The sequence below is a fragment of the Esox lucius genome, chromosome 7 (assembly GCF_011004845.1).
Source record: "Esox lucius isolate fEsoLuc1 chromosome 7, fEsoLuc1.pri, whole genome shotgun sequence".
NCBI classification, from domain to species: Eukaryota; Metazoa; Chordata; class Actinopteri; order Esociformes; family Esocidae; genus Esox; species Esox lucius.
In genome coordinates this window covers 36,294,804-36,315,147 of record NC_047575.1, presented here as the reverse complement: position 1 = coordinate 36,315,147, position 20,344 = coordinate 36,294,804, and the positions used below count along the sequence as shown (strand labels likewise).

The window sequence follows — 20,344 nt, the reverse complement described above, 5'->3', positions numbered from 1 at the left end:
ACTGAGCTGTTCTGACCAATCACTAGAGGGGTCTATTCACTCACTGAGCTGTTCTGACCAATCACTAGAGGGGTCTATTCACTCACTGAGCTGTTCTGACCAATCACTAGAGGGGTCTATACACTCACTGAGCTGTTCTGACCAATCACTAGAGGGGACTATTCACTCACTGAGCTGTTCTGACCAATCACTAGAGGGTACAGAAAGACACAGTGTGCCCACTGCAGCAACATGTTATGTTTTGGTCATCTAAATTAAACTATCAGTGTAAAAAAGCCCTCTTTCCTTTTTATCGGTCTCTTACTTATCTCTAAGATAACAGTCATTTGGGAACTCACAAACATGCTATGAACACAACTCACAGGGGAAGTGTGTTTATTTGTGTGTGTGTTTGTGGTAGTTGTCCTTCTTAACATTCGGTTTTCTCTCTTCTTCGCAACCCAATGACTGCCTCAACTCTCACTGCCATTCCAGCTCAGCAGATTTCACTCTCTTTCTCCCTCCTTGCCTCTCCCCCTTCCTCCCTCTTTCATTCTCTCTTTCTAGCCCATAATAAACCACTTATGTAGGGGCACTGAGACAAGGCCATCCCAAGCCCTACCTTTCCAGCATCGCCAGTTAGCATTTCACTAACGGCTATTGAGAGCTAATCCTAAAACTCTGATTTTCATTTGATAATGAGATTAGTGGCCTAAAGCTATAGCCTCTGTTTTTCTAAGCTGTGGAAAGATCATGGAACAGAGCACTGAAGGCTAGCCAGGTCAATTCTCAACCAAATGGCCTGGTGACAGAGTTTCTGCAGAAAGATTTCTGGATTTCTAATGAAGGCTGGAAGCTGTACAGGAGAATGTTGGTGTGGCCAGAACACTCATGACAACCAAACAAATACCAGACGAGCCGGGTCATGTTCAGTAAGGAGAAAATGAAGTGGAACAGAACAGTAATATCAAAATAGGTCCAATAAGACCACAAATTTTGGTTGCTGGTAGCAAAGCGGTCAAACTGAACAAAGGCATGCACAAGGAGTGGCGGTCCGTCACTGACTGACTGACTGTGTGGCTGTCCATCACTGACTGACTGACTGACTGACTGACTGTGTGGCGGTCCGTCACTGACTGACTGACTGACTGTGTGGCGGTCCGTCACTGACTGACTGACTGTGTGGCGGTCTGTCACTGACTGACTGACTGTGTGGCGGTCTGTCACTGACTGACTGACTGACTGACTGTGTGGCGGTCTGTCACTGACTGACTGACTGACTGACTGTGTGGCGGTCTGTCACTGACTGACTGACTGACTGTGTGGCGGTCTGTCACTGACTGACTGACTGACTGACTGTGTGGCGGTCTGTCACTGACTGACTGACTGACTGACTGTGTGGCGGTCTGTCACTGACTGACTGACTGACTGTGTGGCGGTCCGTCACTGACTTACTGACTGACTGACTGTGTGGCGGTCCGTCACTGACTGACTGACTGACTGACTGTGTGGCGGTCCGTCACTGACTGACTGACTGACTGACTGTGTGGCGGTCCGTCACTGACTGACTGACTGACTGACTGACTGTGTGGCGGTCCGTCACTGACTGACTGACTGACTGACTGACTGTGTGGCGGTCCGTCACTGACTGACTGACTGACTGACTGACTGTGTGGCGGTCCGTCACTGACTGACTGACTGACTGACTGACTGTGTGGCGGTCCGTCACTGACTGACTGACTGACTGACTGACTGTGTGGCGGTCCGTCACTGACTGACTGACTGACTGACTGACTGTGTGGCGGTCCGTCACTGACTGACTGACTGACTGACTGACTGTGTGGCGGTCCGTCACTGACTGACTGACTGACTGACTGACTGTGTGGCGGTCCGTCACTGACTGACTGACTGACTGACTGACTGTGTGGCGGTCCGTCACTGACTCAACCTATTCTGTTACCTACCGTTTTCAATTACAATCCCCCATCCCGTATGGTTAAATATAGCCTGGCTAGATATCTATAGCCCCAGTGGAATATCCATCACTGATGCTCCCCTCACTGTCTCTGAAACCACAGCCTTGTCCATGTCAGCTCAATATCTGACCCAGGGACATAATCTACCTGGCACTGCCCTTTCATGTGTAAAAGGGGCAAGACTGAAAAACTAACATACATGGTCAATCACAAGGTCTAGATCTTAAGTCAGACACTATTATTGCTATCTGGGAACCTGAAAACAGCAAGAAGCGTACAGAGAAAGACAACTCTAGAGAAAGGAAAAGAGAGCACGAAAGCATGGAAGGAAAAGCAAAGGGCAAAAGAATAAAAGAGAATGAGAGAAAGGTAAAGAGAGTAAAAGAGAGGTAGTGAAAAGGCAAGAGAGAGAAATAACACATAAGAGGCTTTCAAGTCAGCAGGGGGCTTAAAGCCGAGCTCATTCAGAATGATGGATGTCTGCAGAGTATTACAATTCCTGTGTTGACCTACAGTCTGCCTGACATCCCAGAACATCACACAACCCTACCTGGAACATGAGTGTCTTGTTGAGGACCTGACTGAACTAAACCACTAGCTACAAGCTAGATCTCAATAGTCCGTGGCAACAACAGCAGCAACAGGGAATCATACCAAAACCAACTGATAGAAAAGCAGGGACTTTGGTCAGGGCCAGAACTATTTGTTTAGTAAAACATACAGCCAGAACATAGTCAGCATCCAGTGACTTGCTGCAGATACAGACAGAGACAGAATGAAAAAGTGCTCATCTGTAAGACGACTACCCAGAATGTCTTGGTGAACTGGCCAAAGCTGCCTCCGCCTCCGAGCCCCGCCCCCTCTCATCCGGATGCACTGTTCATACTTGGCTCAGCGAACGGCCCTTAGTCAGCCAGAATCTCACCCCCTCTGTCTACCCAAAATCTCTCCTTCCAAAACACACACACACCTAACATTGTAAATGAATATGTGCAGATCCTAACCAGAATCTGAGGTCTACTGCATATCGATCTGCTACCGGCCTGGGGCCATCCTCTATCGGCGCAACAGCACCACTTATCCCCTGCCCTACTGGGCTTTTAACAATGGATATTGACCTCCTTCCAACTGGAGATCACACAGACTCACAAAAACAGACAAAGGCAGGGTAGATGGACAGACAGAGATTCACACAGACTCACAAAAAACAGACAAAAGGCAGGGTAGATGGACAGACAGAGATTCACACAGACTCACAAAAAACAGACAAAAGGCAGGGTAGATGGACAGACAGAGATTCACACAGACTTACAAAAAACAGACAAAGGCAGGGTAGATGGACAGACAGAGATTCACACAGACTCACAAAAAACAGACAAAAGGCAGGGTAGATGGACAGACAGAGATTCACACAGACTCACAAAAAACAGACAAAAGGCAGGGTAGATGGACAGACAGAGATTCACAGACTTACAAAAAACAGACAAAGCAGGGTAGATGGACAGACAGAGATTCACATAGACTCACAAAAAACAGACAAAAGGCAGGGTAGATGGACAGACAGAGATTTGCACGTCCTCACCGTCCTTTACGCCTGCGTCATCATGTGAAGGGTGAGTATGACAAGAGTGTTAAATCAGAAGCTAATCAACACCTTCATTCACACTATGTACAGACACACGGCTAACAGCATGAGGGCAAAGCTACAAACCTCAGCCGCTACATCCATTTGTGCCCTTAGTCCTTTGTGCATGCAAAAGGGATTGGCAAACATTAGGTGGAAATCAAATAGAGTAGAGATGGAGGTGATGTGCTGCTAGAATAATAAGTGGAAGAGTAGAAAGTCAAAGCGCATGGTAAATGAGAAGATGTATACTTACACATAAGTTGAAGCTGAGCCGAAAAGGCCTAAGGCCCAAGAAGGGACAGAACAATATAGAACCGTATGGAACTGAGCCAAAATGGCCCAAGGCCGAAGAAGGGACAGAACAATAGAACCATATGGAATTGAGCCAAAATGGCCCAAGGCCCGAGAAGGGACAGAACAACATAGAACCGTATAGAACAGAGCTGAACTCAACAGGGCATGGACCGGATCCAGCCAATGGTAAGGAGAGATTAGAGGCAGACACAGGCAAACTGACCCATTCAGAGGAAAGGCTTTAACCAGTGTTGGGGAATGAATGGGTAGTTTAAGAAAGTCCTGAACACTTGAAGACGTTGAGCTACAGGAAAGCTACCATTAACATACCATATCTATACCACTACATCGCAAAGAAAAATCTTCACAGAAAACCCCAAGATATGAATTTACTTCAACTACCACCAAGCTACAGCAAAATGTACTTAAATTACTAGTTAAACTAGTAGTGACCCACTACCCCCAACACAGCCTTTTGGCTTCAGACATACTTCAGCTTTATAGAAATAACATTTGCCAAACAATCTTAGCAAATGGAAGGAAGATTAAGACGTGTGTAGGAAAAATATTTGGATGCAAGTATTTTAAAGTCTTTCTCAGTATTTTCAGTGTCTCAAGCATTGAGGCAACTGTTGTTGTGTTGTTTGGTTTTGTTTAATATTTCTAATAGGTTTACCATATTTTGGGGGGAGTTTAACAGACCAAAATCAGCGCTAAGTGCCAAACAGTCGATTTATAATCTGCCGTATCGCTTCCACACATCCATGAGATGACTTTCGAATGTCTGTTCTTAATACTCTAAGATGTACTTAAACCACAACCATTGGGTGGGGATTTGGGCTGCCTCTCAAACTGAAGGTTAAGGAGTCAGGGCACAAAATCTCAAGCCAACAACAGTGGTATATGAAGAGGGCATGGCACTGACAGACACTGTCTCTTCATTTACAAGATATCCATTCTACACGGTAGGAAATGCATATTTGTATTCTGAGGTTTAAAAATGTCATTTTTACACGACGTAACAAAAAGAAACATATCGACACGTACCAAACATCTTTCATTAACAATTTTAAATATATAAAAATGTATTTTCCTGCTGTGTGAAACAGGCTCAAATTAAGATCAGACATCTGTAGTGTTTCTCTAACAGAGCGCTCCACTGTGTCGTACAACAACAATCTGTCTGCCGCCCTCCCAGTTTCTCTCTTAGTCTCCAATTTACTTTACTGGCATGACATTTAAAAACATATTACCAAAGCAACATAACAATGGAACAAGTTATTAACAGTACAAAATTATCAAATTAAAATAGCTTCAGAAAAGAAGGGTGCTAATTATGTTCATTATACTCCGTCTCCCTGAGGCTAGTCTGCCTCTCCTGTACGAGCACCCAGATCCCACAATGCCAAAGTCTGCCCCCCACAGGCACTGGGAGAACCCATCCAAAATCCTTATTTATATTGGGGTCATGGCAAAGCGGGCAAGACAGAGACACTCTCGCCTCAGACGTACTCTCTGTGCTGTTGGCAGACCTTGGCTGATCTTCTCAGCAATCTGCTTAGCATGAAATGGTTGCGTGAGGGTCGGGAGGCAGTTGTCCTCAAGTGACATGACAGTGATGGTACATTAATAAACATGTTTGGTAGAGTCATTTCAGCAAGATATTCAAAAGATGTTCAGGTGAGTCAGGGAGGAAGGGACAGTGGGAATTGTGTGCCTATCAGTTTGTGTCCCCATGTTTTCTTTTTCCAAAAACTTTCCATAGATTACTGCTTTTAAATCTCAGGGCGGATGCCTCTCCTCTAACCACTGATACAAGGCCAGATATGTATCCATCCCCTAAAGATTAAATGTACATTGTGGCTTGGGAAATCTGATCCTAGATCTGTGATTAAGGACTGCTGTGATTGAAAAGCCCTTCAAGCCCTCCATTTTGTGCACCTGGCACCATGTTACAGACAGGACAGAGACATGAAAGCAGGACTAATTGAATGAGTTCAGCCCTAGGCATCAAACATTATTTACCGGGACCAAACTATCATGCACCTGCACATACTCTAATCACAACACACTCCACAAGACAAATCGCTCAGCTCTAACCCAACCTCATGTTCAGGCTCATCTACACTGGGACATCTAGTGACACATTGATTCAAATCAATGTGCTCATATGAATAAAGGGGTAGATACACTGAGTGGATTTGGATGCACAGTAACACAAATTCAGGTCAGGTTTCCTCTTCAACGGACATCCAGCTAAATCATGCTGACAGCACCTAGGGAGAGAACGAGCGGGAACGATTGTGCATATGAATGCCCAATTTATTTGGATAATCTGAAAATGATGGTCTTTTGTGAGAAAGGATCCATTCGTACAAAGACAAAGCCTCTCATATTAATAAAAACATCTGTATTTTATTGCTTTCCCACAAATATATGTTTTTCCTCTCTCTTTTCCTTGTCTCTGGACACTATTTTTTGGTATGCTTTTTGGGTTTGGTAGGGAAGAGGAGGACCATGATCTCACCCTTAATCCCCCAGATCAGCTGACAGCAGAGCAGACTCCTCTCTCCTCTCGGGATTGGGAATTAATCAGAGCGAATGGCGTTTTTCCGGATGTGAGAGAGAGGGGGGAGGGGAGAGACAGAGAGGGGGATAAGGGAGGAAGAAAGAAAGAAAGGAAGACTGAAAACGAGAGAGGTAGAGAGAGGGTAGGAACATTGGAGAGACAGAGGTTGATACACTAGCAAGAGAGGACAATGGGAGAGAGAAAGATTGATACTGTACAGGAGAGGAAAATGGGAGAGAAAGAGGGCTGATACTGTACAAGAGAGGAAAATGGGAGAGAAAGGCTGAGGAGAGAGACAGTGAGTTATGAGAGGTGAGGGGGAAAGAGAGGAAATCCAGATGGAGAAGAGATCATTTGGGAGGGGGGGGGGGCTTTCAGAGAGCACCATTGAAACAAGCAGCAGACACCAAATTATTACCCTTGCAGCATGGAGGAACACAACCACAGATGAGAACCCCAGATTTCAACTACTTCCCCTAAAAATTAAAGAGATGACCTGCCTGCTGGTTTGGCAGGGGAAAAAAGAAACTAGAAGTATAAACCCTCTTTCTCGTGTCTGAAACCTTAAGATAATTCTGTTTGCATTTAACTGAAATCCACGGCTAATACGACAATTTGAGTCAAACCAGACTGTCGCCAATTTTCTTGTTGAGGTAGCTAACTGTAAACTATAGACACTTAGCATGCTGAACAGTCTAATGACCTTGAGGATGGGGCCCAGAGTGAAACCCACACTCACCCCCCTCCCCCTCTCATCTTAGTCCTCCTCTCCTACACTATTCTGCAAATCATGTTATATTTTCTACAAATCCCTAAGCTTCATCCTCCGTGCAGCATATGAGAGAGGTAAGCAGATCTTGGCAGCTCCGCCATTGGTTCGATATAAACACTCTTATTTAAGGGATTATAACACATTTTTCCACAAGGTTTTCATTTTGTGACATGCCAAGTGGAGCCATCAAATAAAACATCACATTACTAAGGAGAGATCCTGTGAATCTCCAGCCATTTTTTTAATTAATCACAATTAGCCGAGAAACCACACAGTATGCTGGACCTTTAGACGCTCTGCAGGTCACTCAAAATGAATGGCAACAGATTTTCATCTGACATGGAGAGGTGTGAAAAACATATGGAGAGATAGCAATGGGGAAAAGGTTTTTTAAAGAATTTCAACAAAAATATACATCAGACAATTCTTGTTTGAAAAGGAAGCTCTGAAAGTCTATTAAGGTTCTACTGGCGTCGTCAACTCGGCTAACATCCCAGACCACCTCAACTAACGGTCACAACAACAGAAAGGAGAATCAGATGGAAAGACTTTTCTGGTGAATAAACATCCCAACTGTAATTGCTCTGTTCTCTCTAACCCTCCTAGAGCCTGGCAGAGGGCCCAAAGCCTTGGGAGTAGGACAATTCTCCATGCAGCAAGCACAGGGGTGTGAGAACACCCCAGACGGTTGGGGGGGGGGGTGGGAGAAAATAACAATACAGTAGGGACATTTTAACCTTCTTGGTCGGACATTTACAGAGCATGGACATGAAAACCACCCAAAGATTAAGGTTAAAAAGGGGGGGTCAGAAATGCAGCGATATGGTTAAGAGCTGGTAAATTGCGATAGCATAAGGAAACTTCTCTCTGCCTTGATTTCACATGCAAGAGCAGTGTTTAAATGGCCCAAGAACAATAACAGTAGGAGGGAGACTGATAAAACCAGCCAAAGATTACTAGGTGATATCTGTAGACTCTGAGATATGCTCCAGGTACACTGTAATCTCCCTCTGCCTTATGGCTTCAGAGCTTTTCATCATGTCTTCTGATGGTACAGAGGAATGGAATATCTGACAAACAAACCCTTGAAACAATAGCCAGGCATAAATAATTTCACCAAATAACAAATCAGATGCATGTGGTTATTACTGGAAGAGCAAGAACAATGCAACTGTTAATTCTATGCTTAAGAAGTACATCGACACAAAATGTGGAACCAACTGCAGCTCACAACCGATAAACGCTTCAAATGTAGAATGATAATATTCATTTCTAATTCCAAGGTCAAATGTATTGAAACAGACCCCAACCCACTACTGTGCTGTGTCTCAGAGCACTGTTCTTTCTGCTCATTAGTCATCAGTGAGATATGCCATGACTATGTTACATCATCATGACCTACAAAAATACTACATTCATTTTGTTTGTGTCAAACCATATAAAAGCATTATAATAAATTGACTCCAGGCTAGTAAGCAGAACCATTGTGCTTTAAATGAATAATTCAGTTTGGATTATGTTCTTTAACTTGCTTACAGTTGGCTGTTCTTCCAGCACAGCTGAACTCAGAGTGTGTGTTTGATCCTGGTTTGGCTTTATGTGGAGAAGTCCCTTCTATCACAATAATTTGATCCCGGCAAAGTTTTTTAGCCATTCCCCAAAAGGAGAAAGTTTTGTCCCCAGTTTAGGAGTTAGGTATAAGGTAAAACATACAACTGTGGTTAGTGTTAGAATTTGTGTTATGTTTAAGCATTAGTGTTAGAGTTAGGCATCAGGGTTTGGTTTAACGTTAGGCAACAGGGTTTGGTTTAACGTTAGGCAACAGGGTTTGGTTTAACGTTAGGCAACAGGGTTTGGTTTAACGTTAGGCAACAGGGTTTGGTTTAACGTTAGGCAACAGGGGAAATAGGGAATTCTTTTTCAGGTCCAGGATAGAAAAATAAAAATGTGTTTCTGTCAGTGTGATATGATGGCTACAGAAAGACAAAGGAAACAGAGAAGGGCAGAGTGGCCAAGGTCCAGCTACTTAACACACAGCTGGAAATACTCTTCACTGAGGGTCCTGTCAGGTCCCCCAGACAGAAAATCATCACTCATTGTTTTAGTTCCTCCAGGGTGGACTCACACAATAACTCAGTCATAGGGAAACTACAGTATATTTTACTGTCTCACTCATCAAATGCCCTATTGTACAATCTAAAGGCCTGTTAAAAAACGATAGTAGTGGACAATCTACGATAAAGAACATCTTTTCACTTGTATCTGTCACTTCAGTGTTATCACTCGTCGGTAACATAGCCGCGTAAACATAAACGGAGCACGACCATTGCCCTGTGACCATTGCCCTGTTCCCCTGACCAGTCACTATCTTGACTAAACGCTACACGATCTGAAAGAGCCATGAGATATCCTACTAAAATAACCATGTTAACACGTACACACATGGGAAGTCTTACATCAGGTTTATGAAGTACACACGCACGCACACAATGATCTGACTTACGAAGGGAAATGCTTCCTAGGTCTACAGCCCAACCATTTGGAAGCTGTTGTCACAACTGCCTAATAATAGCCAGGCAGGAGGAGGACAAAGCAAAAGGTGCCTCATCAGTATTCTGTGACCTTACCGTTACAGAGCACAAAGACCCTAAAACTAAACTGAACACAATTGCTGTTACAGTAAATAGTGGAAATGGCCAAGCCACTGAATAGAATCGCCTTGCCTGGATAGTCTCCATATCCCTGCTAAGCAGTGTCTTCCGTTTTGCCTTTCTGAAGGAAAGATATTCCGGAGGGAAGGAGGCAGAGCCAGAAGAAACATGGCCCCAGACAAAGACTGTAGTAACACAGAGGATGTAGAGTCACCACCTGGGGAAGCTTCTAGTTGCCGGACCTATTTTAAGAGGAGTGTTTCCTGACAAAGTCCCATTGGGACAAAGAGTGAGCTATGGGATCCACCTGAACCAGTGAGAGAGGACACAGAAACACACTGACATACACTTCAAACCAACACCAACCAAAGCATTAAAAGGCCAGACGATTGAGTTTCTCCACATTGTCTTAGTTTCTAGAAAACCTACAGAAAGCCTTTTTGTAAATATTTCAGATGCTATTTTTCATGAGCTCAACTCAGCGGGCCACTCTGAGGCCTGGAGAGAGACCTGCTGTACTTTGGCAGGCTGGGGGGGAAAGTTCTATGATAAGACAAGGCTTTATACAAAAGATGACTAGCCTGGCCAGACAATTCCAAGGGTTGAGATGTTTAAAGTTGGAGATTCTGTTTACGGCTGGGAATTAGTGGGCTGATTACTTCCACACAAATAAATCAACTCCAACTGAGGTCCTGTTCAGAGGAACTAAAATCACTATCAGTGGTGGTTAAGATGGGTTGAGGGGGGGTCACCAGGGGTTGAAACAAGGCGGGACAGACAGGGTTAGCAAACCTCTGCCCACTCCAGCAGACTAAATCCAAAGTGTCTTGTTATCAGTGGCGTCGGCGGTAGGCCCACAGGTCTGGCCTGGACAAATGGCTCACTCCTTCTCAACCTCATTTCACCACCCTTAGCTGTCCTCCACACATATATCTCCGCTCCCATATGTCTGCTAGCAAGCTAGCCTGCTGTGTTGGTAATGAACACAAAATGCTAGCGAGCTGCATTAGGATTTATGCTAAAGCCTGTTAGCATTCGAATATAAATGCAGCTGCCTGGAGCAAGAGAGTGTACACTGCCAGATGTGATTTGATGGGATGATAATGCTGCAGCTGAGCTTCTTCTTCTGGGCTCCTAATACAAGCACACAGGAGGGCTAAGAGGAGGAATTCCACTGGGGATGGGTAATGTTGGCTGAGGCAGATGGTTAGCATAGCATTTCCCACACCAAGAAGGTCCTGGTGATCCTGGTGTTTATTTGAGCACTTTACTGGGAACCAAGATCAATTGCATATCTTTCGTTTGTTATGAGATATTGACGAACTATATCCGTGAAGGATTGTCAGGACATAAAATAAAACACACTACCACGGAGTGTTATAGTACCTCTTGTCACTTCTTTCTCTGCAACTGGACAGTGGCATGCTTCATAATCACAATAAGCAGCAGAAGCCTGAGCTCCAGACAAAGCCAGTTCAATTGCAACAACTGAGGCTGTGCCAGAATTCACTCACAAACACAAACACACACAAAACAGCATTATTGTTACTGCCTGTCTGGTCAGAATCTGACACCGATCTGCTCACTGACAGGATAACCAAATACTTTTCACCACCATATTGTTCTGAAAGGGAAAGAATTTCTTCACTTATGCTTCAGGCAGCCATTTCCACAGTGAGTATTCCTTTCACTGTATTCTTTGGGCTCCAGAGGTAGCAGGCGCAGCAGAACGTGGTGTGGAGGAGTGAGGAGAGGAATACTTAAATCTTCGCTAGAGCCTCCCTAAAGAGGATCCGTTCCGTTGGAATAATGTTTACCCCCTAGCTATTTATGAAGTTCCAGGTAACGTTCTGGACCTTAGAAGTTGTAACAACAGCGCACAGAGAAAAACACAGTGTATGTACAGACACACAACGCCCCCCATCTGTAAAAGACTAATGAGTAAGACAAATGAGACTAATAGGAAAGCAGTACCTCCACCCCACATGGCCTCTCCCAATGACACATGACTCAAAGTGGAACTAAACCTAACAGACAAAAAGCTCTGTATTAGTTTGGGTAGGTGGCCATGCTTCTCTTCTGGTCTATACCAGTAAAAAGAGGTTAAGTCACAGGAGTTGGCAGGATGACAACACCCACCCATACACAGGAGGCCCAGACATCCTAGTCTCTCTATCAGACCCCTGATGAACATGCAACCTTTGGTCCCAGAATTTGCCCTCACAATACGCCTCCGTCTCATCCCATAAAATACACACAGTCATCCACAACCACTCTGTGAAACTGGTTCATATTATCCCATTTTTCCCAGAATACATTGACGTTGCTGTGCATTACCCTGTGACAGTAAGGCAGATGTCTTCTTCAACGAATTCAAGCCGTTTGTCTAAATGAGAGTAATGCTTAAGGGATTATGAGCAAAACGTTCCAAGGCCAAGAGATATGACATGTATAATTGTGTCTTCACTAGTGGTACCACAGTAAAGCTGTGATGGAAGGGAATAAAAAAGGGTTGGTGAACTTGGCATCACGGACAGTTTGGAGTGCAATCAAGAGCAGAGTGAATCCGGGAGTGAGTGCATGAATAAGACTAGTAATTCAATGGGGCTAATTAGGTTTTTCACAAAAATGGTTGAAAGTGTGATTTTTGAAATAGCCACATTGTCACATTACTTTCCAGATTTCCACTAACCTAGCTGGTTTCCAGCTTGTTTCTTGTCAGCTGAGAACAAACAGTAGTTTCCAGTCTCAGGGGGGCTGTCTACACTACTTCTATCCTCCCATTGTGAGCCAACTTACTGACAGACAGACTGAGAGGCTGATTGAAGGAGCTGAGTAAACCAAAGTATTTTCAGGCCTGCTTTCTAGCATTGGGCTTGTGTGAAATAAAATCACTTCTTTTCCATCTGCCAAGGGCTAAAGCAACCTTCTCTGTCCTCCATTTGCAAAGGATGCTAGTTCGATATTTCTACTCTTTGTCTTTGTGGTGGAGTAGTAAAACCCCAAAACCATGAACTTCTGTAAATTATACTTTCATCTATGAATGCAGGAAGAAGAGAGCCAAACCATAATTGTATAATTCTCAGACATCTCTAAAAAAGAATATTACCTAGCATGCAACAGGACAAACTAGACAGCCTTGGGTCTACTGGTGCATGATAGCATGTGAGTGACGATAAACCCATTCATGTTAATCTGTACATGTGAGGTGTGTCTCTACATATTCAACAGCCTGCCCAAAGTTACAGATAAGAGGAATTTGGTGCCAGTGTACATAATTTTTTGTAGTGCGATGCTCTCTTAATGAACTCTAAACTCAAGAACACTTGGACCATAAAATAATATTTCATAAACATTATATTACATTTTAAATCATTTTTTGGGGAAACTTGACCGAAAGAAATGTGTCCAAACAGCTCTACTTTTGACGCATCTGTTCATAGGTCATTCTTCTAGGAGTCTTGATAAGTGCTTCCAGGTGTGTTTTGGTAAACATTTCTTGACTTTTTGAACAGCGTGGGTGTTATGTATGGGCAAAACCAAACATTGAGTTCCACATAATTGACCTCATATCAACGGTCAAGCATGGTGGTGGTAGTATGACATTTAGAGAATGCTTTGCTTCCCCTGGACCTGAAAAGATTCCTATCATGAATTCTGGTCTGTATCAGAGGATTATAAAGGAGAACTTCAGGTAATCAGTACTGAAGCACATCTGGTTCATGCAGCAGGGAAGTTAGCCAAAATACATAAGCAAGTGTACATTACAAGAAAAAGTAAAGACACATTTTGGAATGGCCTAGTCAATGTTCACACTGAACCCAAATAAGATGTGGCTGGACCTATGAAGAGTCGTTCATTCTCAATAAGACAGAAATGTTGCAGAATTAAAGCAGCTCTGTATGGAAGAGGGACACATTTCTCCATAGTGATGTGAAAGACGTATGAACAACTAAGAAATAGTGTGGTTGCAGTCACTGAATTTAAAAGTAGCATAACAAGAGCTGCAATTGCTTTTTAATATGGGACCTTGGGTAATGCTGAACTTGCTTGATAAATAAAATATACACGGTAATAATTCAAACGGTATGCAATATGTTCAATCAGTTTCCCTTTATTTAATGTAAGGTTTTCGTTTAATATCTGACATTGTTTCTTAAAACTATAAACAAACTAACACAGGAATTGGAGTTGAGTCCAAGGCAATATATAAGAGTAGTCAAAACTTAAAGCAACCACATATTAAGCCATGGATGTTCTGATTTGCGGATGAGAGTTCAAACCAAAAAAAACGATATCAAAAGGTGGCTTCAACAATATTCAGACATAAACATTTGTTTATGTTTTAGACATAATTTACAATTATATGTATTTTTTGCCATACAATATATACACCATGCCCCATAATGAGAAAGTGATTTATTTTTGAAATGCAGCAAATGTATTGAAAGTTTAAAACTTAAATATATCAAGTACATAAGTACTCAGTACCTTCACCATGACAAATTGAGTTCAGGTAGGTGACCAAAAACCTAATGAACCCTAACAGAACTCTGGAGAGAAGGCATAACTTGCCTGAAGGACAACCATTTCTGCAGCAGTTAAACTGATGCTACTCCTGAGTAAAAATGATTTGACATGTCATCTGAAGAAGTCAGAGAGGAAATTAACATATGGTCTGATGAGACCAAAATCTAACTATTAGTCAAGCACTACAGTATATCAAGCACTACAGTACATCCAGCAAAAACTGGGTACTGCTGATCACCTGGCTTATATCATGCCTACAGTGAAGCACCTGTGCGGTGGGACCATCATGCTGTGGGGATGCTTCTCAGCGGTAGGGACTGAGACTGGTCAGGATTAAGGGAATAATAAACAGAATAAAATAAAATAGAGTTCTAGAAGGAAAATCTGATCCAGTGCACACAGGACCTCTGACAGGGAAGAATAATCTTTCAAGCACATTGCCAAACCAAGACAATGCTGGAATTGCTCCAGTGCCTTAAGACTGTCAATGTCCTTGAGCAGCCAAGCCAAAACCTGGGCTTGAACTCCATTAACATCTTTGGGGGGACCTGAAAATGTTCACTGACACTACCCATCAAGTGTGACACAGCTTTAGAGGATCATCAAAGAAAAATGGGATAAACTGACAAAATCCAGGTGAGCAGAGCTGGAATAATTCTGAAGATGACTCAAAACTGGGATCAAAAAATAATTATACAACCAACTGAATAAAGGTTCTGAATAGTTATGTACATTTAGATTTTTTTATATGTTTGCACACAGTTTTGTGTGTAGATTGATGGGGAAAAAATCATCAAGTATGCTAAATTAAATTAAGTCTATCCAAACTCTGTATCAAGAGAACTATGAAAAAGGATTTGGCCCTAGTTAGATTCTTTTGCATATTTTTGTAACTGAATGTTATTAGATTTTCAGCAAAAACCTAATATTAGATCAAAGGGAACTGAAGTGAACAAACAACATTTTGATAAACTTAATTTATCTATTAAAGACCACATGTGAAAAACTAATCACGCCTTATGCTTAAAAACTGGTTATGCCACTTTTCGCTGCCCTGACTACTACCGAAAGCTTCCTGCATTCATTCATCAGTTGACTCCTCCATGCAGAACTGCTTTCAAGCATAAACTACCCGTTTCAGGTCCTGCCACAATATCTCAATGAGGGTTAGGTCTGGACTTTGACTAGGCCATTCCAAAACGTTCAATATTTTGTTCTTCAACAATTATAAAGTAGACAGACTTGTGTGTTTTGGATCATTATCTAGTTGAAGAATTAATCTAGACTTCAGCTTCAGCTCAGAAATGGATGGCCTGACATTCATGAATTCATGGCTATTTCCAAGATGGTAAGTTGTCCAGGTCCTGATGCAGCAAAGCATCCCCAGACCACGACACTGACACAATGCCTGACCAATTGTCCAGAACTCAAGGTTCACCAACATGTATTTTGGCACAAGCCAAGCATTTATGTTCTCCTCAGTGAGCAGAGGTTTCTGCCTTGGCACTGTGCCATGAATCCTATTGTTGCCCAAAGTCATTTTGGCAAAACGGCCACTGCTGTGATGATTTACCACAACCCCAAACTTTCTCCATTTGGACAATATGCCTTTGACTTTAGTTCAGTGGAGCCCCTTTTATTATGCTGCAAAAACAAAATAATCACACTTGTGGGTTGCATGTTTGATAACCTAGCACACCAAAGAAATGAATCTAAGACCTAATGTCTGTTATAATTTCTTCTCTCTCCCTCAGACTTCCTCGGGATACCACTACAATCCACAAACACAGCTGACAAAATCAATGTAAAAAATGTAGAACAATGCAGTAAATCAGAGGGGCAAACTGTTTTTCATGACATTGTATTTAAATTATTCCTTACTGTCTGTAGTTGATAAACTAATCAATACAGACAGATAGGTGGAGGAATACATCATCAGCAACAATAGGAAACATGTTAAGTAATTACTTTCTGATATGGCTAGGGGTCAAACACATAGCCACCAGCGAATCAGCAGCTGCCACCACTCAACATGGAACATTCCAGATGTGTGTTTGATATTGGAGAACCCTTGATATACCAGCCTATTGTGTGTCATGTCTTTGCTGGAAAGATTTTTTTTTTTTTAAACTTCATTTTCGCCTGCAGGGACTGTAAAGTAAAGCCTGTCAAGAGTCATCTTGGCTCTAGACATTACTGTCACTGAGGCTCTGGCCGGCCTTCACTGAACCCAAAGACATAACAGTATCATCCATCATCTTTGTGGGTTCCTTCTGCTGTGAAAAACATCATTTGATTGATAGAGGTGTAGAGCCAGCTTTGTATTCAAGTATCAGAGATGTAGTTGGACTGATTGAAGCCGTGACAGGAGTTGTAGCGGGCACACTGGGCGCATTTGCACCAATGTCCTCCAAGCTCAAGTCGAGGTGGACCTCTGATTTGCCAGACAATGGCTGTAGTGTTGAGGGAATGTCTGTTACTTCCTGGTGAATTCACCACTTACTGCTATTAAGGGACGACACCGGTGTCTGTGGGGTGTGGGGAGCCCCTAAAGAGAGGACATACCATAATGGACAATGTACAGAGAGTGTGACGTGTGTGTGTGTGTGTGTGTGTGTGTGTACGCGCGCGCGTCAGGGCCGGCGTAAGTATGTGTGGATGTTTAAGAGTGTGTGAATAAAGACACTTGTGTCAGTGAGCCAGGTAGGTACGTTGTTCAAGATAATGATGAGGCCTGACAGGGAAAGGGAGTGAGGGGAGGATTTAGGCTGCTCAGGGTCAGAGATGCTTCAAAGCCAGGGGGTCTTTGTTCAGCTCAATTCAAGTGCGAGCAAAGGGGGCATGCCTATGTCTCTGGATTTTATCAGTCTATTCTGTACTATTATTTAATGAGCAAAAAAATTGTCCTGGCAACATATGAACACAGCTAAATAGAAAATTAGCCATTGGCAATTACATGGGGACAACTACGAAAAGCAGGGGATGATATAACTATAGGCGTGAATGTCTCTAGTAGTGGGGCTACTGTCTGAAATATCGATTCCGATAAGGTGCTCTTTATCAGGACTGTTGTCCTTAAAAAAAACAGTCGTTACCCAGCCCAAACCCCCAAGTGTGGCCAAAAATATTCGACCGACCATGTGTATCAATTTCCACACAAAGGGAAGAGAAACGCCTCCGCATGGACACAAGACCCGATGGAATGTGTGGGTCGGTCGCTTAGGATCCACGAGCTAATACTCCATCACACAACCATTCCCCTCCCGAAAGTGTAAAAAAATGCAGTTATATTGTGTATAATGAGAGAAAGGGAGAAGAGTGAATTGAGGGAGTAAGGCTGGTCACACTGAGCATTAATAGATTGACACTTCTTGCCTCGCCCCTCTCCGCTCTCGCTTATTGAGATGCGAGAACGCTATTGAGATTTACCCAGTGGGAAGGATATGTTATTGCAAAAGAGAACAGTATAAAATTCCCTCGACATTGAAATATTTTCGGCTCCAGCCGTACAGACAGAAACGCAATAACTCCCTCCGAGCAAACAATGAATACTACTTCTTGCTCAATATTTGCTCATTGAGATCAGTGCCCGCTGCTTTCAGGACTTAGCAGCAGGGACCGGTGTGTCATTCGCATTGAACAACTGCAGATTTCAGGTTTTTATAACGAGTAGTTTTATTATTTGACAATTTTTGCCGTCAGAATCCCAATTTGGGAATACAACTGTTACATTTGTATTCAGTTTTATCACAACCTTCATCACGAATCATAAAATAATACTAGGATTTCCCTGGAATATTTACCAGCACTTTCATTTGGGGCTTAATTTGGAATCTCTGCCCATCCTAATCCTCCAGCAAAAGACCAAGGGGATGCTGCGTAGCCTACACAACACGTTGCAGTCCACAGTATGGGGGAATGTACGGACCCCGTCCGGTGCATCCTTCTCCATCCCAAACAACCTTACCGAGTTAACTTCGCAATAAAACCACCCATGAACCATGAGGAATAAGGACTGTTCAATTGACTTACCAGTCGGTAGACGAGGTCTCGTTAATAACATCCTGGTAGGCTGTTAGAAGGGCCAGTCTGTTCTTGCTGAGATTCACAGCCATGTTGCTGTTTCTGCAATCATCCAGACCGGTGTAATACTGTAATGGAAGTGGAGTATAGGGAGAGCGACTGCGGAGTGTGGAGAAGGGGGAGAGATTCTGAGTGTAGGAACAAAGACAATGCTCAGCTCTATAGCCACGCATGCTACATGGTCCTAGTGCGAAAAAGTCAGTGATCTCTAAAAACTGCTGGGTCCTAGTGCCTAAAGAGAATAGCTTGCACGGTCAGTAGTCAGCACTCTAAGCACTAAACCTTGATCTGACCTGGCCCAACACGTGGTACAGCAGCGCGATGACAAGGCACATTATTTATTTCTGAACAATAGATAAGAATAAGGGGTCTAACAAGAGAGAAAAGGTTTCTAATCATAACACAACATTCTGGACACTGACAACTAACAGTTAGCAGCAGTACTCCCTTCCATTGTCTCTTATTAACAGACCACTATTAAACAGCAGTGTTTTCACATCATCTTTTTTTTTTGTGCTTAGCCTAGCCAAAGCTAGATCACTGAGATGAGTATCATCTCATGGGTCAAACTGTGGAAAAAAAGATTGTCCCTAAAGCCAGTAGGCCAACCTCTTATCTGTGGCTAGCCAAAACTCTCCACTAAGAAAGTTTGACCAGATCCAGCCTGTACAATGCGTCTGGTATGAGAATGTGTCAGTGTTATTGCATCATGGTTCCCGAGGGGCCTTCTGAGTGAGCCACCCAAACCCTGAGGAATGGAGAGTCTATTGTTTGTTCTGTGAGAATAGTTTAACTGACTTCCAGTTGGAAGGTAGAGCCTTGAGCACAGCCTGGTTCTACAGGGTATTACTGACAACAATCAGTCCCAGAACAGACCAGTGTATTAGAGTAATATGATCTAAGTTCAGCTTAGTATTTTTCCTCCTAATGGTTCTAGTTACAGTTTGTGGAGTTTGGTCTATGTTCATCTATCCAGGCAGTGTTGGACAGACCCTAAGGACAGCCTCAGTGCTTTGCTCCCAGGCTTTATTGGCTCACAGCCCACATACTTCTGCCACCCATCGTAGGGCCAGGGAACTGTCACTCAGAACACCACACTGGACAGGCTGTGTTTTTAACAAAAGTGAGAGGGAGTTGTGTGGATTGCAGAAACACTGAATAAAACTTAAACACAATGTTTGGTTTTTTTATTTGTGGGAGGGAGAACAGCTGTCTAGCTGGCAAATATCAAAGTGTGCACTCTTGGAGATATAGAAATGGAGTGTAAATCATTTATCCCTCCCCAACACATGCAACGTGCCTCTCAATGAATTCCCTCATCCTCTTTATTCAGCTATAGCCCAAGATCCCCATCAATGACCCTCATACTACACAACCTCACAATGTCCTTACACACACCCTCCTTCTGGAAGGCCCTAAGCTCCCCCCGTTCTCTTCCCATTAACTGGGTTAACATTAATTAACTATCATCCACCCGGTCCTCAGTGTCTCCTCCAGGCAGCTAAGGTACCAATTATTTTCACCAGTGATGGTGATTGTTCTCAGTGAAGACCTGTCTGGCAGAGAATGGGCTGGGACCCAGTGTCCAGGATCTCTCAGCAGAGACATACATGGTGGGGGGGGTTGGTTATCAGTGCCCACAAAACACACAACAACTTTAGAGCATTGCCAGCGAACATACCCAGGATCTGGTGGTGTCAGTGGTTCGTAAACTTCAGGCAGTTATGGTCTTTTCCCTTAAGCAAATACAAGGCATATTTCATTTAAATCTCGACATCTGCTTGGTCATGAATTTTCCACTTTTTGGGCATGAGAATCTCTCTAATTGCTAAGGCAGTATATTTGGGGTTAGTGTCTCGCTGT

The 20,344-nt window shown here is 43.2% G+C and overlaps 1 protein-coding gene across 4 annotated transcripts in view; it reads right to left on the bottom strand.

The window, feature by feature from the left end:
* Nucleotides 1-18,689, bottom strand: part of dbn1 (drebrin 1) — a 78,778-nt gene extending 60,089 nt beyond the window's left edge. Inside the window, exon 1 of one of the 4 annotated variants that reach the window (XM_034293279.1) lies at nt 18,431-18,689. In XM_034293279.1, the coding sequence (XP_034149170.1) occupies nt 18,431-18,654 (224 nt within the window). In that variant the 5' untranslated portion in view covers nt 18,655-18,689. The remainder of the gene's footprint in view (nt 1-18,430) is intronic. The other 3 variants (XM_034293278.1, XM_013134599.4, XM_020048460.3) reach the window with 3 other exon arrangements.
* Nucleotides 18,690-20,344: the final 1,655 nt, after the last annotated feature.